We start from the raw sequence: 16,573 nt of genomic DNA, 5'->3' as shown, positions 1-16,573 counted from the left end.
GCAAAACATACCAAGAGCATTATCAGAAATGTCCGAGCCTATACCAGAACTTTACAGAGCCATGCTCAATTTATCTTGTATCCCAATTAACATGCACAGCAGGTACGAAAAATGCAGAACCACAACACAATCCATCTCGCCGTTATGATGTTTCTGTGACGTAAAAGGTCAACAGGAAACTGACGCACTAGTCAGCTGATTGGGCTACAAAAAAATTTCACTCCCTTGCAACAGGTGGTTCTTCAACGCCTGCAGACTCATACAAAGATTAACATCTTGTCGAGACAAACAGCCACAATACAAGCAGGAAAAAACGAGCTGCTGGATGTCATCAATTTTCGCCTGATGTGTGGTGTTCAGTGTCGTCGTCCGTTGTCGTCATACTGGTAGGACGTCACGCTATGCAGCCATCGGGCAGAGCCCACACACCGTTTACCGAGTAAAGATGCTGTTGTGAACCATACCATGATGGATACACAACATAAAAGGTTGAGCTGAATGTAGCAGAGCTGAAGATGCTGAGATTTTCATTGGGAGTGACCAGGAAGGACAGGATTACAAATTAGCATATTTGAGGGACAGTGCAGGTTGAACGGTGTGAAAAGAGGAAGACAACACAGACAATTTACATGGATGTTGTGTAAGAGGACACAAGGGATAGTGCAAGATGGGAAAATTATCCACTGCGGCAGCACCAATGGGGAGAAGCCGAAAGAAGAAGAAGACACCCAGTGTTGTCTTCAGTGACCTGCACTGAAGCACAGTCAGCCAACAACCACGTGCATAGCATAGTTGTCTGTGGATTGTGTGCACGTGTGTGCCATATCAGAGAACAATCAGGTTTACATGAAAGTCAGATGCAAGACAATTGAAGTTAAGAAATGTGAACCATGAAATCTGATCTGTTTTGAATAAAAACTGAACTGGAACAACGTGGCTGGTGACGTAAACTCAGTTCTGGATGAACATTTGCACGATAAGATCCACATCACCAAGCTTAACAGTTGCATGGATAGTTCCCTGTACCCCAACGAATAACCATGAACTGATCCATCACTGTGTCAAACCTTAATGCAGAACAACATTTTTGTTCAGGAATAACTCCAGTGGATGTCGCCAAGATGGTGCTGCTGGTGCTTTTGAGACTGATCGGTTGTATCGAACAAATGTCACAAAATTTAAAGAAGAGAAAAAAAAAATGGATCCTGGATCCACACTTAATCCTTTTTCAGATGTGGTCCCTACCACCACCTCTAAGAAAAATGTTCTCCATATTATTTACTTAATCTGGCTCATAGATGGACAGGAGGCACCTAAACCATAATCTCCTTGGTGGAGGTAATCAATATCGACCGGGCTTTCTGCTCCACGCACCACATTGATTAATATACCTCAACATTGTTTAGACTTATTCCACTTATTTGCAATCACCCCTCACCAGAAGGACTGAGTAGAAGCCTGGCTGGGTCTCCCACTGTCGGAGCTGCTCCTCCGCAGGCTTCAGCACAGCTGTGTCCTGACTGGTTGCTTGGGTTAAGGCCTGCAGCACCACTGAACTGGCACTGTCTATATCCATGGCTGGATATACCTGCAGGATAAAACAGACAAAAGAATTTCATTTGCTTTTGTTTGTAAAACTTTAAAAAGTTTAGCACACAAAAAACCATAAATATTTGCACCTGAGGGATAAAACATTTACTGAAAGCTAAGGGAGTCAAACGCCATGTGCAAATGTCAGAATAACAAGTTGCTGCTATTTTGTTGGTGGGTTTTTTTGCCGTGTCTGGTTTTATATTTTGCTAGTTCCTTCTATTACAGATCAAGCAGCACAGATATCACTGTCAACCATCATTAGGGAGAAACAAATCCTTCCAAATAGAGGAAAAGCACAAACGCTGCAAGTGATTTCCACCACACATGTAGAGAGGTGTTTTTCAGTTTCAGAACTTCAGGCTGTCAGATTAAAATACTGCCTCACAACACCTACTTTGGTATCTTGAACGTGATTGTTAATCTCCTAACTACAAAACCCCCTGGGCTGCAAAGTATTGTTGGTTAATCAATAATTTATCAATTAATAAATTAATTGTCAACTATTATGATAACCGATTTTATCGGTTTGAGTGATTTCTTTAATAATTAAATAATTAAAACCATCTTTAATAATGGTTTGTGATTTGAGAATGTCACACAGGCCAAACAAGCACTAATTTACAGATTAAAACAATGATGAAAATTATAATTTGTTGCAGCCCTGCTGAAATGAAAAGAAGCACATGTTAACAGTTAATTTCAGCAACAAAAACACAACCTTGGTTAATAATCGTCCCAAGTAACAGATGTGACTGTGGAGAACTGTTGGCTAAGAAACCAGGAGAGAGTCTGTGGTGAAAGTAAGCCACCACTAGTAATAACAGACATGTAGAGCAAGTCTGCCACCTACAGCCCAGAAACAAATTCAGCACATTGATCCAATGTGAGCTTTAGTTGTAGCATGTGCACATCGACCAGTGTTACGAACACAATCACATTGTGGATACTGAATATTGTAATGAACATCCATGAATTATTTATTCAGGAGTAAATCTATTAAAAAAAACATTTTCTGTTCTATAGGTTTGATAGCATTAGGTTGCATCAATGTAATGCGATCAATGAAGGGTCTTTTTCCAATGTCTCAGACTCCCATTGGATAATTTTCCAAATAAAAAAAATCCATCATAAACAGGTCTTACGAATAAAGAACATGCTAACTGCTGGAGGACTTGCCAAATGTGCAGATGCACGGTCAACTCATATTTTATCATTGGTGAACAAATTAACACATTTCATGTAAATCCCATGTAACTGGTCAAGACAGAGGTAAAAGTCAAGGAAAACAGACAAACCTAGGCTCATCTGTAACTACCAAGTTAACCCAGAAGAGAAATAATAGAACCTAGAGGAGTCAATGTTTGCAGAGACACACATGATTAATATATCCTACTGGAAAATATGATACATTGTACTAACTTGTTTACATGGAATTAAGAAAACAGAATTATTGTCTTAGTCCGACTAAAATCAGACTGTTCCTAAGACTAGGATAAGTCAGTGAAGCACCTGCATCTTAGGCTTGAACTGACTCAGCATCAAGTGCATGGCACATTGCCTTGAGTATTCTCCAAGGCACTGCACACACTGGTGCCCGTAGTAATAGAGATATAGTGAAAAGTGAAGAGAAGTGCTGGAAAAGTTATTTTTTAATCTTCTTTTCCTTACAACTAAATGTTCATCTAGAGGGAACACAAACTCAAATTCACTGAGTAGAGGGGCAAATCTTTGTTAAAAATTAAAGTTGTTTCCTGCTTTAACCATATTGAATCTGGGAGAAATGGGTCAAGCATCGGGCATCGCTCACCAATCAGCCTACTGTTGAAAGTTAAACTTGTCCTGTACTATATGTAGGATTGAAAACATTCCACCGTCTGATACTCAATGAATATGACCTGATGTGTGTGGACGTTGTTGTTGTTCATATGGCAGCCCACTGGAAGTGACGCTGTAGTTTGCTGCTGGAAATCGTAGCAGAAGAAGAGAGGGAGGTGACGTAAGTGGGGGATGCCCAACATCCATATGGAGTGGAAATATGGCAAGATGCTATTGCCACAGCTTCTCTGGCTGTTCGCTCTGCACCATCATGGGCCTTTTTCACTGCAGTCATTCTCACTTGTTATGTTCAAAGAAGCACACCTAATAATGCTTTTTTTTAAAAAGAAGGTGGAATGTTGCCATCATTTAGACTGAGGCATTTTACAATGACATAGGTGGAAAAATGTGTATTACCTGTTATACAGCATACATTCAATTTAAGTGTAGAGAAATGCAAGCTATGACCAGAGACTTAGGTGTGGTCAAAGTGATGCAACAGTCTACTGACCAAATATCATGAATAGAGCTGCAACTAACAATTATTTTCGCAATCGATTAATCTGTCGATTATTTTCTCGATTAATCGATTAATCGTTTGGTCCATAAAATGTCAGGAAATGTTTAAAAACGTTGATCAGTTTTTTGTCAAAGCTGAAAATTATGTTGTTCTTGATTGTCATGTTTTGTCCACAAACTAAAATTATTCCGTTTTAATGATTTCTTTGTTGAAGCATATAAAAACATGCTCCCCCCCATTCTTACCCCAAATTCACCTCCGTTTGTAACACCAACACACAAGTACACACAACACGATGAGTTATCGCTGAATTTTTCGATGGAGCTGCAAAACTCGATTGAATAACGGCCTCAAATGCTAACAATTGCTGGTGGTGGTTATACACTGACATATAACTTAAACTGCAAGTGAACGCTAAAGGCCGATGTGCAACCAAGTAAATCGTAATCTATTAATGCGATGCTACTCGTGGCAGATTTACTAAAAACTACATGACACTATAACGTTACACTGGTGCAGCTAGGTACGCTACTCTGCTGCTAACACTAGCAGAAAACGTCGCTGTGACGGTTTTCACATTGCGGCTACAATAGCACGCGCTGGTCCGCGCGTCTATGAAGCAGCGGAGTTTGTTGTTAAAAGGACGCAGAACCAAAACAAACTTCGTAGACAGCTACAGCTGTGCAGCAGCCGTGTCGCATTAATATCACCTACAGTCAAATTCGAAATGCTCACAAGTTGCCCACATGGTTTATGGTCACCGTGTATCATGTGAACACGACACCTGTCAAATTGCGAATGGAAACGAGAGACACCGACTTCTCAAATCGTGCATAACCTAAATTAGAGCAAAGCTAACTTTGGGCTAGCTTAGCGAGCTAAACTTATTCAACGGGAAACCAAAGGCCGACAACGCCAATTAAGTGGAATAATGTATGTATTCTGATAAAAGCGCAAAATACAACGTGGACTCACCTTGTAGAGTGACTACGGTAGAGTAGAAATCAATGTTTACAACAGTGGCTGCTGAAGCGCTGCCTGTGTAGTGTAATAAGAGATGGAAACACACGCTTGTGGGAATGGCGCGAGCACGACTGGAGTCGCGTGATGATGACGTAGCCAGCTGCAGCTAGTCCTTTTTGGTACCTTTAGACGTCACTTATGTATAATAAGAATTATTTTATATTGCACTTAGCCAGTCTTGTTAAAAAGTACCTAAAAGTGATTTGTACAAGTATCAGTACAAATGTACAAATGACTTTGGTAGAAGTTGAAGTCACTTTTTAATAATATAGTCATAATATTAGGGTAAAAGTCATAAAGTATATGACATTTACTGTATCAAAAGTGATTTTCTGATATAAAATATGCTTAAGTTTTAGAAGTAAAAGTATTAAACATAAGTTAGGATAAGTTAGGATGAAGCCATGGTAGCTCAGTAGTTGTCTTTCAATCCTTTAGCAAGACACACAAAAACCCCATGTTGCAGTGTGTGAATGGGTGTGAATGGCAAAACTGTGTAGTGAAAGTACACAATTTAATTTAGGAAATGTAGTGGAGTAAAAGTAAAAGTTGCCAGAAATAAAAATAACAAGGTGAAGTACAGATATGTGAATTTTGTACAGACACAAAGTATTTGTACTTTGTTACATTACAACAATGCTTATCAGTGTCATCAGACGGACAGAAATATTTTAAAATGGCGTATTTTCAGTTATTAAAACTAATCAATCAATTTTAGATCATATTTACATATAGATTATACATATACTTATATATATATATAGTATATCGATGCACACATGCAATACATTTAAAAGACCTGTTCCAAGACCATTGTAGTTAGGCTAAAAGATTGGTCGTCAGTTGGACGTGGGACTTATCCTACCTCCAACGAGAAAAAGTGCACTGGAATGCCTGTCGAAGTGGGACCTCCTAATTGCGAATTCGGGGCTGATCGACCTACCCTGACTTCCTTAAAATGAATTGGGAGAATAATGGCGGCGTCCATGGAGTCACATGAATAGGCTATAAACTTTACTTTTCTGCAGGTAGAGTTGTTTTAGACGGAGCAATTTTATTATTTCTTATGTCGTCGTCGTTATCTGTTAGTATGAAGATATGTAGGCCTACGTTAAAAGTATACTCATGACGTTACATATCGATATGTATCGCGTTTACATATACGGCTCACTTGTGTTATGTAAATAGACTGAATTGCTGACAGTCAAAATGCCTCGTCATACATGAAGCAAAAGCGCCCCGATCTTCCATGTTTTGTTTTCTAACATTCGACTTCAATTGCTGGAACGCTTTGAAGTAGGAGCTAGTACAATTCAGGTAGGATAAGTGCCACATTCCCATTTGTTTGGATGGGCTCTGCATTGGAACACACAACTCAATACACTACTTAATAAGTTGTAAACCAACAAAGCACACAGGTTCTGATGATCAGTTAAATATGAAAACAGAGGAAAATAAAAGATTGAAATACAAAGCTTTGATAACAACTGGGCTTTGATGACTATTGTGTTTTGATTACACGAACCTGTTTTTTTGTGAGTTTGCATCTAAGTCAGAGGTAGAGTGAGAGACTGCTGTTGTTGAAATGGGAGTGTCTTCTGGAAGGGTCATTCCCACTTGCTGTCAGTCCTTACTTTTTAATGACTCGCTAGACCAAAAACCTTCTCTCAGAGCAGACACAAAACACTGAGAAGTTAAGTCAGACATCATGGATTTAACAGAACTGGTTTTAATTTGTCTTGGTGCAGCAGTTACCGTCTACTATGGAGTGAAACTGCTGCTTTTCAATAGGATGCTTTTCCCAAAAGTGTGGTTTCCGCTGGCAAAGACATTCTTCACGTCCATGGGAGAATGGGCAGGTGAGCTCTGTGTGTGTGTGTGTGCGTGCGTGCGTGCGTGCGTGTGTGTGTGAGAGAGAGATAGAAAGAAGATTTTCCTGCACTGACTGGACAATAATGTTCTATATATCTCTACCCTTCTGTGGCAAATAAAAGCAAACATTTTCACAGACAACATATTTAATAAGATGAGAGAGGGAGCAGAAGAGTACACTCGCAACACTTTCAAACAACTTTTGGGTATTTGGGCACTCAATGCAATGGTCAGTGGCATCAGTTCATTTTATAGAGTGATATTTGTAGTTTGCATTAGATTGTTACATAGATAATACATACCCTAATGTGATGTCATGGTGTGGTTTCACGACATCATGATATTCTAATCCACTGTGTTTTGTAAGCTGTCCTACAGGATGCAGAATTAACTCACTCACTTATACTCATTAAAATTGTGACTGTCACTGGTGACGGTTTAAACTGCCCTCCTATCACGGTTTGCAATGCAAGATGATAAGTTTATGCAAGGAGAGCAAACTTCCAGCACACTTGAGAATCACCTCGTTGCATTTTAACCAAAACACGAGTGAGGACACTCTGACTCACCCCCAAGACCATCTCCTGCAGTAATTACACACAGACATTCCTCTGCAAGTCCCACAGCAGTCTCAACTTGCGAGATCTCCTTTGGCGTCTTCTAAAGGGCTTTACTCAGTCTCCCACAGTGCTAAAAGAAGCCTCCTGAAAAAGAAAAAAGGAAAAAAAAATCTCTCCTTTCTTCCCCAAAGCCCACTTTGATTCTATTCCAGCACAAGAAAAACAGCCATCAGGACAGCGTGTTCCAGGCTGAACCACGTCCCTTTGCATTCATTTTTGTCCTGACAACGTCAAAACAAACTTGCGTGAGTTTTTTTGTCTCCTTTCTCCACCTCAAGGAGCTTGAGATGCATTGTGCAGGTTCATGGGTCAACTTGCGCATGGATCTTTACTGTTCATATGCTGAGCAGTGCACAGGACTTGTGCAAGGATTAGTAAATGATTTAGTTCATTTTCTTAATGATGATGATTTCAGATGAAATACAATACGGATTTTAATGATGTGTAATTTATATAGTGTATCGCTGAAACCCACAAACTGCACTAACTGCCATGTGCTTGTAATTAGGGCACACAATATGTACTGATAGCGCCATTATCAGGATTATGTAACACCGACTGACCAATAGGATTTTCATAATTGTATCCCTATTACTTTGTCTTCGAAGTTTGTTGAACTAATTTGCATATATGGAAATGGGTTTGTCATGTCCCAGACTCTTGGATTAAACTCACCCTCACACTGAAACATCCCATCCATCCATCTTCTACCGCTTTATCCGACATGAGGGTCGCAGGGGCGGCGCTGTGCCAATCTCAGCTGACATAGGACACATGTAGAGACAAACAACCATCCACTCTCACACCTACGGTCTATTTAGAGTGTCCAATTTCTAAAATATCCCCATATTTTCCAATTCAAGGTCACATGATTTCCTGTAATAATTGCATTTTCTACAAGAGCACTGGCAATGCGAGGTTTTCTGTTTGGTTGTTGAGCAGCTTGAGCTCGAGTGTCAAACCCAAATCCAAGTCCTGGGGGCCAAAGAGCATCTCATCTGGTTAAGAGGGGAAAAAGTGGGTGGAAAAACAGCTCTTCAGTATCGGGTGGGCAATATGTCTAATATATCTTACTCTTATTACACAATATTTCATCTTGATGCAATTAAGACATTCATGATGATTTCTCCCATAATTGCACAATAAAAACATTATTACAATACATATATTACAACGCAAAATAAATCTGAAATTAAGTAAATGACGTGGACAAGTGTAATTCAAACACTAAACAAGCTTATATAATTTAATGTTGACTGTAATACATTTAATAATGCGATAATCTCTGATCATTACAATAGCTAGTAACAAACATTTAGTATTACATTGTGTCTATGTACTATCACCACCCTGGCAGTTCAATAGTAAATTTAAATTTAGTCTCCCATATAAAGACTGGAGAAACCCTCTGAAATCAACTTTCATCGTGGAATGTTTCCTACAGCTGCAGCATGCGCAGCAGGAGTTACTTAGTGTTGATTTAAGTTGAGGCTGATCGCTGTAGGCTCACTAAAATTACCCCATCATTTCATATTAGCCACATCTTCTAGTTTTTTCTATGACTTCTGGGTTGGATGGAAAATGTAAAATCCCTCCTTTGTGTTATAGGAGTTGCACATTTCATCCCAGCTGGATTTGCCTCCACAGGAAAGCATCCTGATTAATGCCTAAACAGTTAATCTCATTAATGTGATAGAGCAGTAGTTATTTTTGAATCTCTAACTTCCTCTCTCTGAACTTTCAAGTGAGTCCTGGACAGAAAAGCACATTATTCCTTCTATTAGTCACTATAGCCAGAGCTTCCTATAATAGCTGTATGTCTATGCTGTCTGTGTGTGTTATTCCCATATCTATCATACCGATACTCCGATTTATTTCAAACTTGACAGGTGTCGTGCTACGGGCACGAGTAAGTGCAGTGCCAAGTTTGACATTGTTTGGATAAGTGATATCATACAAAAGATATCATTAAATATATCGGTAAAAGAAGCACACATGAGCATCCACGGGTATAAAAAGTTAAGCTAGTGCAATATGTGTGGGTGATTATTATGTAAGATAAGGTGCCATCAAGCTGAAGAATGACAGAGACTTCTGCCAGCCGACAAGGTTTAATTTTCTTTGCAAAGAAAGGTCAATCTGCACACGAGTGATCCTAGTTGGAGAAAGATGCAGCACATAGTGAACCCTCCACATTTATACCTGAGCAACTCCCCTCTCGCATTCCTCCAATAGACAGGATAGACCTTTCCAGGTCGTGTTTTCACACCTCTTTGTTTACTGCACTAATCGGGGAGCCGACTCCCAGCGGATGTTGTGGTAAGGTGCAAGTTCAGTCAAGACATCCACAACTACACAATCTACAATACAAAATATGTTTCTGTGTTTCCGTGTTAGGAAAAGGGTGGTGGGCAGTTGTAGCTCTGAGACAAAGAAATTGAATTTACCATTACAATGACGAATCACTTTTCGCTCACTATAGCAGTCCAGTCAATCCCAACAGCAGCACAGGTATCAGCACAACCCTTATAGATGAGCAAGACCCAGAAATTCTCGAGCTCCTTCATTTATAAGAGTGATTGAGGACAAGCCGTGTGGACCTGGAGCTTCACTGATCAACACTGCAACTTCCCCACACTTCATTACAAACAGGCCCGCAGTTGTTTCAGGAGGTCACAGTTTAACGACGCCACGTAGAACAACATCATTATCAATAATGATGCATCGCCGTGGTCATCAGGGATACTGTGTCTCATGCTAAAAATAGTGACAATAGAAAAATGAGAAGACAAACGTGAGAGGGAGGACATGAACAATGCAGGCAACAGTCAAGTCTAAAAATATTAGCCTACATTTACTGCGGTTGTAACACAGGAGATGGCAGGTGCGATAGTCTGCCGGTGCCAAACACGGGAGAAAAATGTTTTTGGAAACACGTTTCATTAAATTTTCAGTGCTTATCTTGCAGCTGCTTGGCAACGTATCGATAAAGTTTGGAACAAAGCGTATTGGAATATTGCGTTTTTGAAGGAATACTGGATCAAACCAGATTTCTTTAGGCTGAATATGCACCTATCTGATGTGCACAAGCCTGTGCATACTCCGCAGTCACACGATAGTTGTTGGACACCATACAAAAAAACAGTTCTGCCCAGATGACGGGTCAAGAACAAGCTGCAAGAACTCCCAAACAAGTGCTGCAAGACTATCATGACGTCATTCTTTTTTTTACAGCCCCGGCAGAAAGAACACATTTCTCTGTTCTTGCCGAGCCTGTACTGACCTTTAGTCTCAGTGAAGATATAACAGCACCCAATTTAGTCACAAATTACCCTAAAATATAAATAAAAAGCTGTTCATTAATTATTATCAGCTCCACGCGACTCTCTATGTTCCTTAGAGGTGTTTGGATTTCACAATATCACTGCATTCCCTCACCAGCGAACATATCTGTAATATTAAAGGTGCCATGTAAGAATGTGGCCAAAAACGGTTACTACATTCAAATTCAAAATACAGAGGTCTTTTTGGTTTTGTTTTCTGACATAACTGGAAACCCGTGGTTGCTCGGCAGCTGAGACTCTACTGACTGCAATGATTGGTAGACGGCGGTAGGTGGCGCCACATGCCAAAACATGATTTCAAAACATAAAAAAAAAATATTTTTTTTAATACAAATATTTTGGCTGTACTGTTGTTGTTGGTGAGTTCAGTTTGTTATATGAACATTATTCCTGAGTCTCTGTGACATATTAGGAGGATTTTATGGCCAGTTGCTTTAGATTTATTACATAATGCACCTTTAAAACTACCCTCTCTTCGTGCATTGTTATATTTGACTGTTCACGAAACCTGCAGCAGACAAGATTTCAGCTGATGTGATCATACACTAATGGATACTTGTGAATATTTTATTGTATTTCAGAGTAAAGGGTTTCTGTTAATGTCGCATCATATTTTGCAGAGAAGACAAATTGTCACATAATCCATGTAAAGTATTTATGGTCTGATACAATGGCTCATTCATCATCCACAAAAAGGTCTGCTGCTGCAAACATGACAGTAATAAACAAAGCATAAAACTGTTTTATTGGTCTGGTTGGTTCACTTCACATTAACTTTGGTTTGCTGCTGCTGCTGCTGCTGATGACGACGACGATGATAGGAAATTCAAAATGAACCGAGAGAGGTTCCAGATCAAAAAGGTCAATTGATTTTTTTGAGTTTTTGAAGACTCGTGAAACATTGCATTGCCAAAGTGAGGAGAGGGTAATGTGCCAGAGCTAATTACCGTCTCCCCGAGGAACATCACATCTCGGCTTTTGAGAGAAAAATGTTCAACGAAACTTTTTCGCAATTGATTCCCGATATGTGAGAACTTTGGTAAAAAAAAAAAAAAAAAGTTTTAAAGCTTGTAGAGTGATGCCACTCTGTGTGTGTGTGTGTGTGTGTGTGCGTCAGGAGTTGCTTTACTCAACTGATTAGTCATAGTGTAAGAAAATGTGTTAAATTGCTGATTGAATCAGTCTCATTTGAAATAACATTTGAAGTAATCTAGGATTTACTTACCATTTAATCATCAACATGGAACAGGCCCGGGGTAAATATGGATGCTAATCACTTCCTGTCTAATAATACTGAAAGAAAAGAAGCCCACGATCTTGATAACCCGGGTTGGGAGTGAATGGGGAGAGAAGCGAGCTCTCGGAAACAAGCAGGTCCAGTTTGTTCTCTTTATCAGACGTTGGAGAACATGCTGTATTGGTACAGCCTGTTAGGGTTGGGTGTCATGTAAATAGAAAACCCTCTTCCTCTGTGTGGCAGCAGAGGAAGAGAGATAAGGCCGTGCAACGCTGGTTCACAGTGTCTCTAGTGGATAGAATTGAAACTACAGGAGCGTTTGTGTCACTCATATATGGCTGCATCCTTGTTTCAGTGGTGACCGGTGCTTCAGAGGGCATAGGGAGAGCATATGCATTTGCAGTAAGTGACTGATTTCTGAACATTTATTGACGCATGTTGTACAAATATGTTGTTTTAACATAATATCATTATGTCCTCCCCTCCCCTCCCGTCCACCACGGTACTGTCGCTGTCCTCAGCTGGCCGAGCAAGGGATGAGTGTGGTTATCATGAGTAGAACCAAAGTGAGACTGGATCAGGTCGCCAAGGAAATAGGTAAAGCTTTTTGGTTGCTTTGTGTGTTCATCTGTAAGAGTTCATAATACATCACTGACCTCGTGTTTCCACGCTTCACAGGTGATAAAACAGGGCAGAGGGTGACGGTGATCGTGGCAGACTTCACGAAGGAAAATGTCTTCAGTGAAATCGAGGATCAGCTAAGGGACCTCAACATTGGGGTTTTAGGTCGGATATATTGGATGTTTTTATTCCTCCAAGTTCAAAATACTAGCTTTATATCACACAAACCCAAATGAAAAAAAATACAAACATTATTGGATTATTGCCTTGTGTCTTTCCGCAGTCAATAACGTGGGCATGCTGCCCAACTACATCCCCAGCAGGTTCCTCGAGTGTGCAGAGCTGGAGAAGGTCAGTACTGCCTCAACTATTTTACTCTATGGAGCCCTTTTTGAGGTTTTCATTAAAATTAAAATCTATGCGGCCCTGTGATGGACTGGCGACCTGTCCAGGGTGTACCCCCCGCCCTCTGCAACCCTCATGTGGACAGTAAAGCAGGAGAAGATGGATGAACAACAAATAACCTTACACTCAGTGTTACAGTGTTTACCCCCCCCCCCCCCAAATATCTACAAAGATAATTTCTCTAAACCTATTCCAGCATTTTTTGCAGCCATGTTCAGGTGCAAGCAATTGTTTCCCGTGTCTTTGCACGTACATTGAACGAACACTGGATGTGGACTCAAAAGCACAACTCAAGAACAGTCTCGGCGTGAAGAAAAAAACACCTTTTACAGGTTTCCAAAATCGCAAAAGAGGCCAAAAGGCTACGACTAGTAACTAATCTTTAGACAAGGACAAGGACGCTTAGTGGACCACCTGGTCACAGACACAGGAAAATGACACACAGGTGGAAGGATAAGGATCAACGGGTGAAACACAGGAGGAAAACTGTACAGGAAGCAGGCTCTGAAACGAGAGGCAATGGTAATTATTTCAAAATAAAACAGGAAACGAACAACAAGACTACTCGTTACACATTGATTCAATTCAAATTTTATTTGTAAAGTGTGCACTAGAGATGCCCTAGGCATCCCTTTTAACAGGAAGAAATCTCTGACAGAACTAAACTCAAAGATGTGCAGCCATCTGCCTCGACCGGTTGGGGTGAAAGTGGGGGACAGAGGAGAGATGGTCTGCCTCCTGCATCTGTGTAATGGTGTGAAACCCACATGCATGTACTGTATGTGTTCATGCACATGGGCAAGATGAACAAAACAATAAGACACTCCGTAGCTACACTGACTTGTCCTTTTTGTATCGTGTCTTCACTTGCATGATCAATAAATAAGTCCAACATCGCATTATGTCCTCACCGAAATATTTGTCTCACAGAAAACCAATCATTTCTCCATCTGTATCCACATTTGTGCTTTCAGACAATTACCAAGGTGATTAACTGCAACGTGAAGACGTTGGCCAAGGTAAGAGAACAATTAACTTTTTTATATCTGATCAATTGGCTCTTCATAAACAAATAACCCTCGCACCATCTGCACCCACATCAGTCCTCAGAGCTCCATCAGACCGAACACGTATCCATCATACGTGTCACGACTGAAAGACGGTTAATGAATCATGAACTGCTCTGTATTCCTCGCAGACAAACCCCCTCTGAACATATTTTCTTTTTTCCTCCAGATGTGCAAAATAATCCTTCCGGGCATGGAGAACAGGTTTCCTTTATCCATGTTTTCTTCATTAGATTTAATGCTTAATACAATAAAAACACAACACGTTGATTAACGACGTTAACGACCGTTTCAACTGATTTCTGCCCTCAACAGAGGGAAAGGAGTGATCGTGAATGTTTCGTCTGGAGTTGCCTGTATTCCATTTCCTCTGTACACTCTATATTCTGCCTCCAAGGTGAGTGAGGTGGTATCACCGCCGGTAGAACTCTAATCCTCATAAATCATATGTCGTATGATCACTCATCCTTTTCTAAAAATGTATGTTACTGTAGGTGTTTGTGGAAAGATTTTCTCAAGGTCTTCATGCAGAGTACAAAGATAAAGGGATTATTATTCAGGTGATATGAGAATCCACCTTTGAATCAACAAAATAGCCCTTTTTTGATTCAACGTATTTATCTTAAAAGGGATTTCTCCCTCTTTTTATTCCCTACAGGCAGTCGCCCCATTTGGCGTCTCCACTCGCATGGCCGCGTACCAACAAACCAGTATCTTGACTTTGTCACCGGAAGACTTCGTGAAGAGCTCCCTGCAGTACGTCAGAGCTGGAGACAAGACACACGGCAGCGTCTGTCACACAATCATGGTAACACTCAACAATGTCCTATAATACTTAGACCACAGGTGCCAAACTGCCATTTTGGCCCCCCAATTGATTACATGCGGCCCCCCACTTAAAATATGCTAGAATGAAAACATGGCCCACGACCTCACTGTCTTTTAAACACAGTGTTTAGCTGAGGCACAGCTGCCAGCGAGGTGACAGAATGTAATATAATATATGTTTGTTAGCAATCTTAGCTAAGTTGTTGATTTTGTGGATTCAAAACGGTGTGACCATGGCAACCCATTCGCCACGATACAGGAAGTGCCCTATAACTTCGGCATAGATTGAGGTCCACCTAATTTCCTTGGTGGAAACTTGACAGAAAGACCATGGCCTCAACTCTATAGGAAGTCAGCCTTTTTTATTTCGGCGTCCAATTTGGGGATCTGCGAATCTATGTATGTTCCTATAAATCTACGTATGTTCCTACAAATCTATCTACGTTTCTACAAATCTACGTAGGAAATCTATGTATGTTTCTACAAATCTACGACGTTCCTACAAATCTATGTAGGAGCAATGTCAGCAAAGTTGTTGAAAGGTTTTGCGGATTAAAAACTGCGTGACCATGACAAGCCTTGGCGAATTTCGACCATTCGCCACAATACAGGAAGTGCCCTATAACTTAGGCATAGATTGAGTTCCACCAAATTTCCGTGAAACTTGGAAGGCCATGGCCTCAACTCAACAGGAAGTCGACCTTTTTGAATTTTGGCATCCATTTTTGGCCCCTATAGACCATACTAGACGTTCATTGGCCCCCAGATCATTTGAGTTTGACACCGCTGACTTAGACTGACTAATGTGTGTGTGTGTGTGTGTGTGTGTGTGTGTGTGTGTGTACATCAACAGGGCTGGATACTGCAGTCTATTCCTCTCAAGTTTCTCCACACAGAGTCCATGATACACAACCTACAAGACTATGTCAAGAAGAAAACTGCACAAAGCGTCCATCGTCGCAAGTCCAAGTGCAACTTTTGAAAACAGAAGCAAGAAATAAACAGGAAATATCTGCACTGTAAATAGAATGTAATATAATTTTGAAAACTAAATGATAAATAAATAGAATGTATATGTATATGTTGTAACTTGTTTGAGTAGTTTTGTTATTATTAGCTATTGAAGGAGGATATTAAGCCTCAACAACAGAAAGTAGATGCACGTTAAAAGTCACACCAAATATCAACCTGGTCTGTTTCTTTAGATTCCACTAACGCTACCATCTCGTTCTTTACTGTCCGTTATAGCAAAAATATATATATTTTTTATTTTGTTAACATAGTAATATATATATAGTAATGCACCCCAGGATCCTGATATTAATGATATGATGATGTATTTCTTTTTTTATTCTTAATGTATAGGGAGTTTAAAACACTGTTTATATGAAACATAATTTATTCTTATTACAGGGTATCTTGTCGCCAAGGAAGTGATGATTTGCACATTTCTCCTCAATTTGATTATGATTATTTCCTTGTTTTGCCAGTTTTACACTAACTATTATAGCGTTTCTTGCCTCTATTTGTGTATATTTCCTTTCACATACTGTCTATATGTGTAAATGTAAAACGAGTACCATAGGAAATATGAGTTACACTGTTACTGTAGTAGCTGCTGATGAATT

At 40.1% G+C, this 16,573-nt stretch overlaps 2 protein-coding genes across 3 annotated transcripts in view; one reads left to right on the top strand and one right to left on the bottom strand.

The window, feature by feature from the left end:
• ipo11 (importin 11) overlaps positions 1-4,979 on the bottom strand; it is a 92,821-nt gene extending 87,842 nt beyond the window's left edge. For both annotated transcript variants that reach the window (XM_083904891.1, XM_083904892.1), the window contains exons 1-2: positions 4,904-4,979; positions 1,439-1,588 (exon numbers count right to left, since the gene is read on the bottom strand). In XM_083904891.1, the coding sequence (XP_083761017.1) occupies positions 1,439-1,576 (138 nt within the window). In that variant the 5' untranslated portion in view covers positions 1,577-1,588; positions 4,904-4,979. The remainder of the gene's footprint in view (positions 1-1,438; positions 1,589-4,903) is intronic.
• A 1,680-nt stretch (positions 4,980-6,659) lies between these two features.
• hsd17b3 (hydroxysteroid (17-beta) dehydrogenase 3) lies at positions 6,660-15,927 on the top strand (the record flags this gene model as incomplete). The annotated part of the gene is made up of 11 exons (XM_083905172.1): positions 6,660-6,810; positions 12,380-12,426; positions 12,546-12,621; positions 12,703-12,810; positions 12,929-12,996; positions 14,025-14,069; positions 14,287-14,321; positions 14,433-14,514; positions 14,612-14,677; positions 14,776-14,925; positions 15,799-15,927. 11 exons carry the CDS (start codon positions 6,660-6,662, stop codon positions 15,925-15,927), a joined length of 957 nt encoding a protein of 318 aa, XP_083761298.1.
• Positions 15,928-16,573: the final 646 nt, after the last annotated feature.

Source organism: Microchirus variegatus, assembly GCF_963457635.1.
Source record: "Microchirus variegatus genome assembly, chromosome: 18".
Taxonomy (NCBI): domain Eukaryota; kingdom Metazoa; phylum Chordata; class Actinopteri; order Pleuronectiformes; family Soleidae; genus Microchirus; species Microchirus variegatus.
Note: the sequence above shows the minus strand (reverse complement) of the source record. Positions and strands in the feature narration are given on the sequence as shown.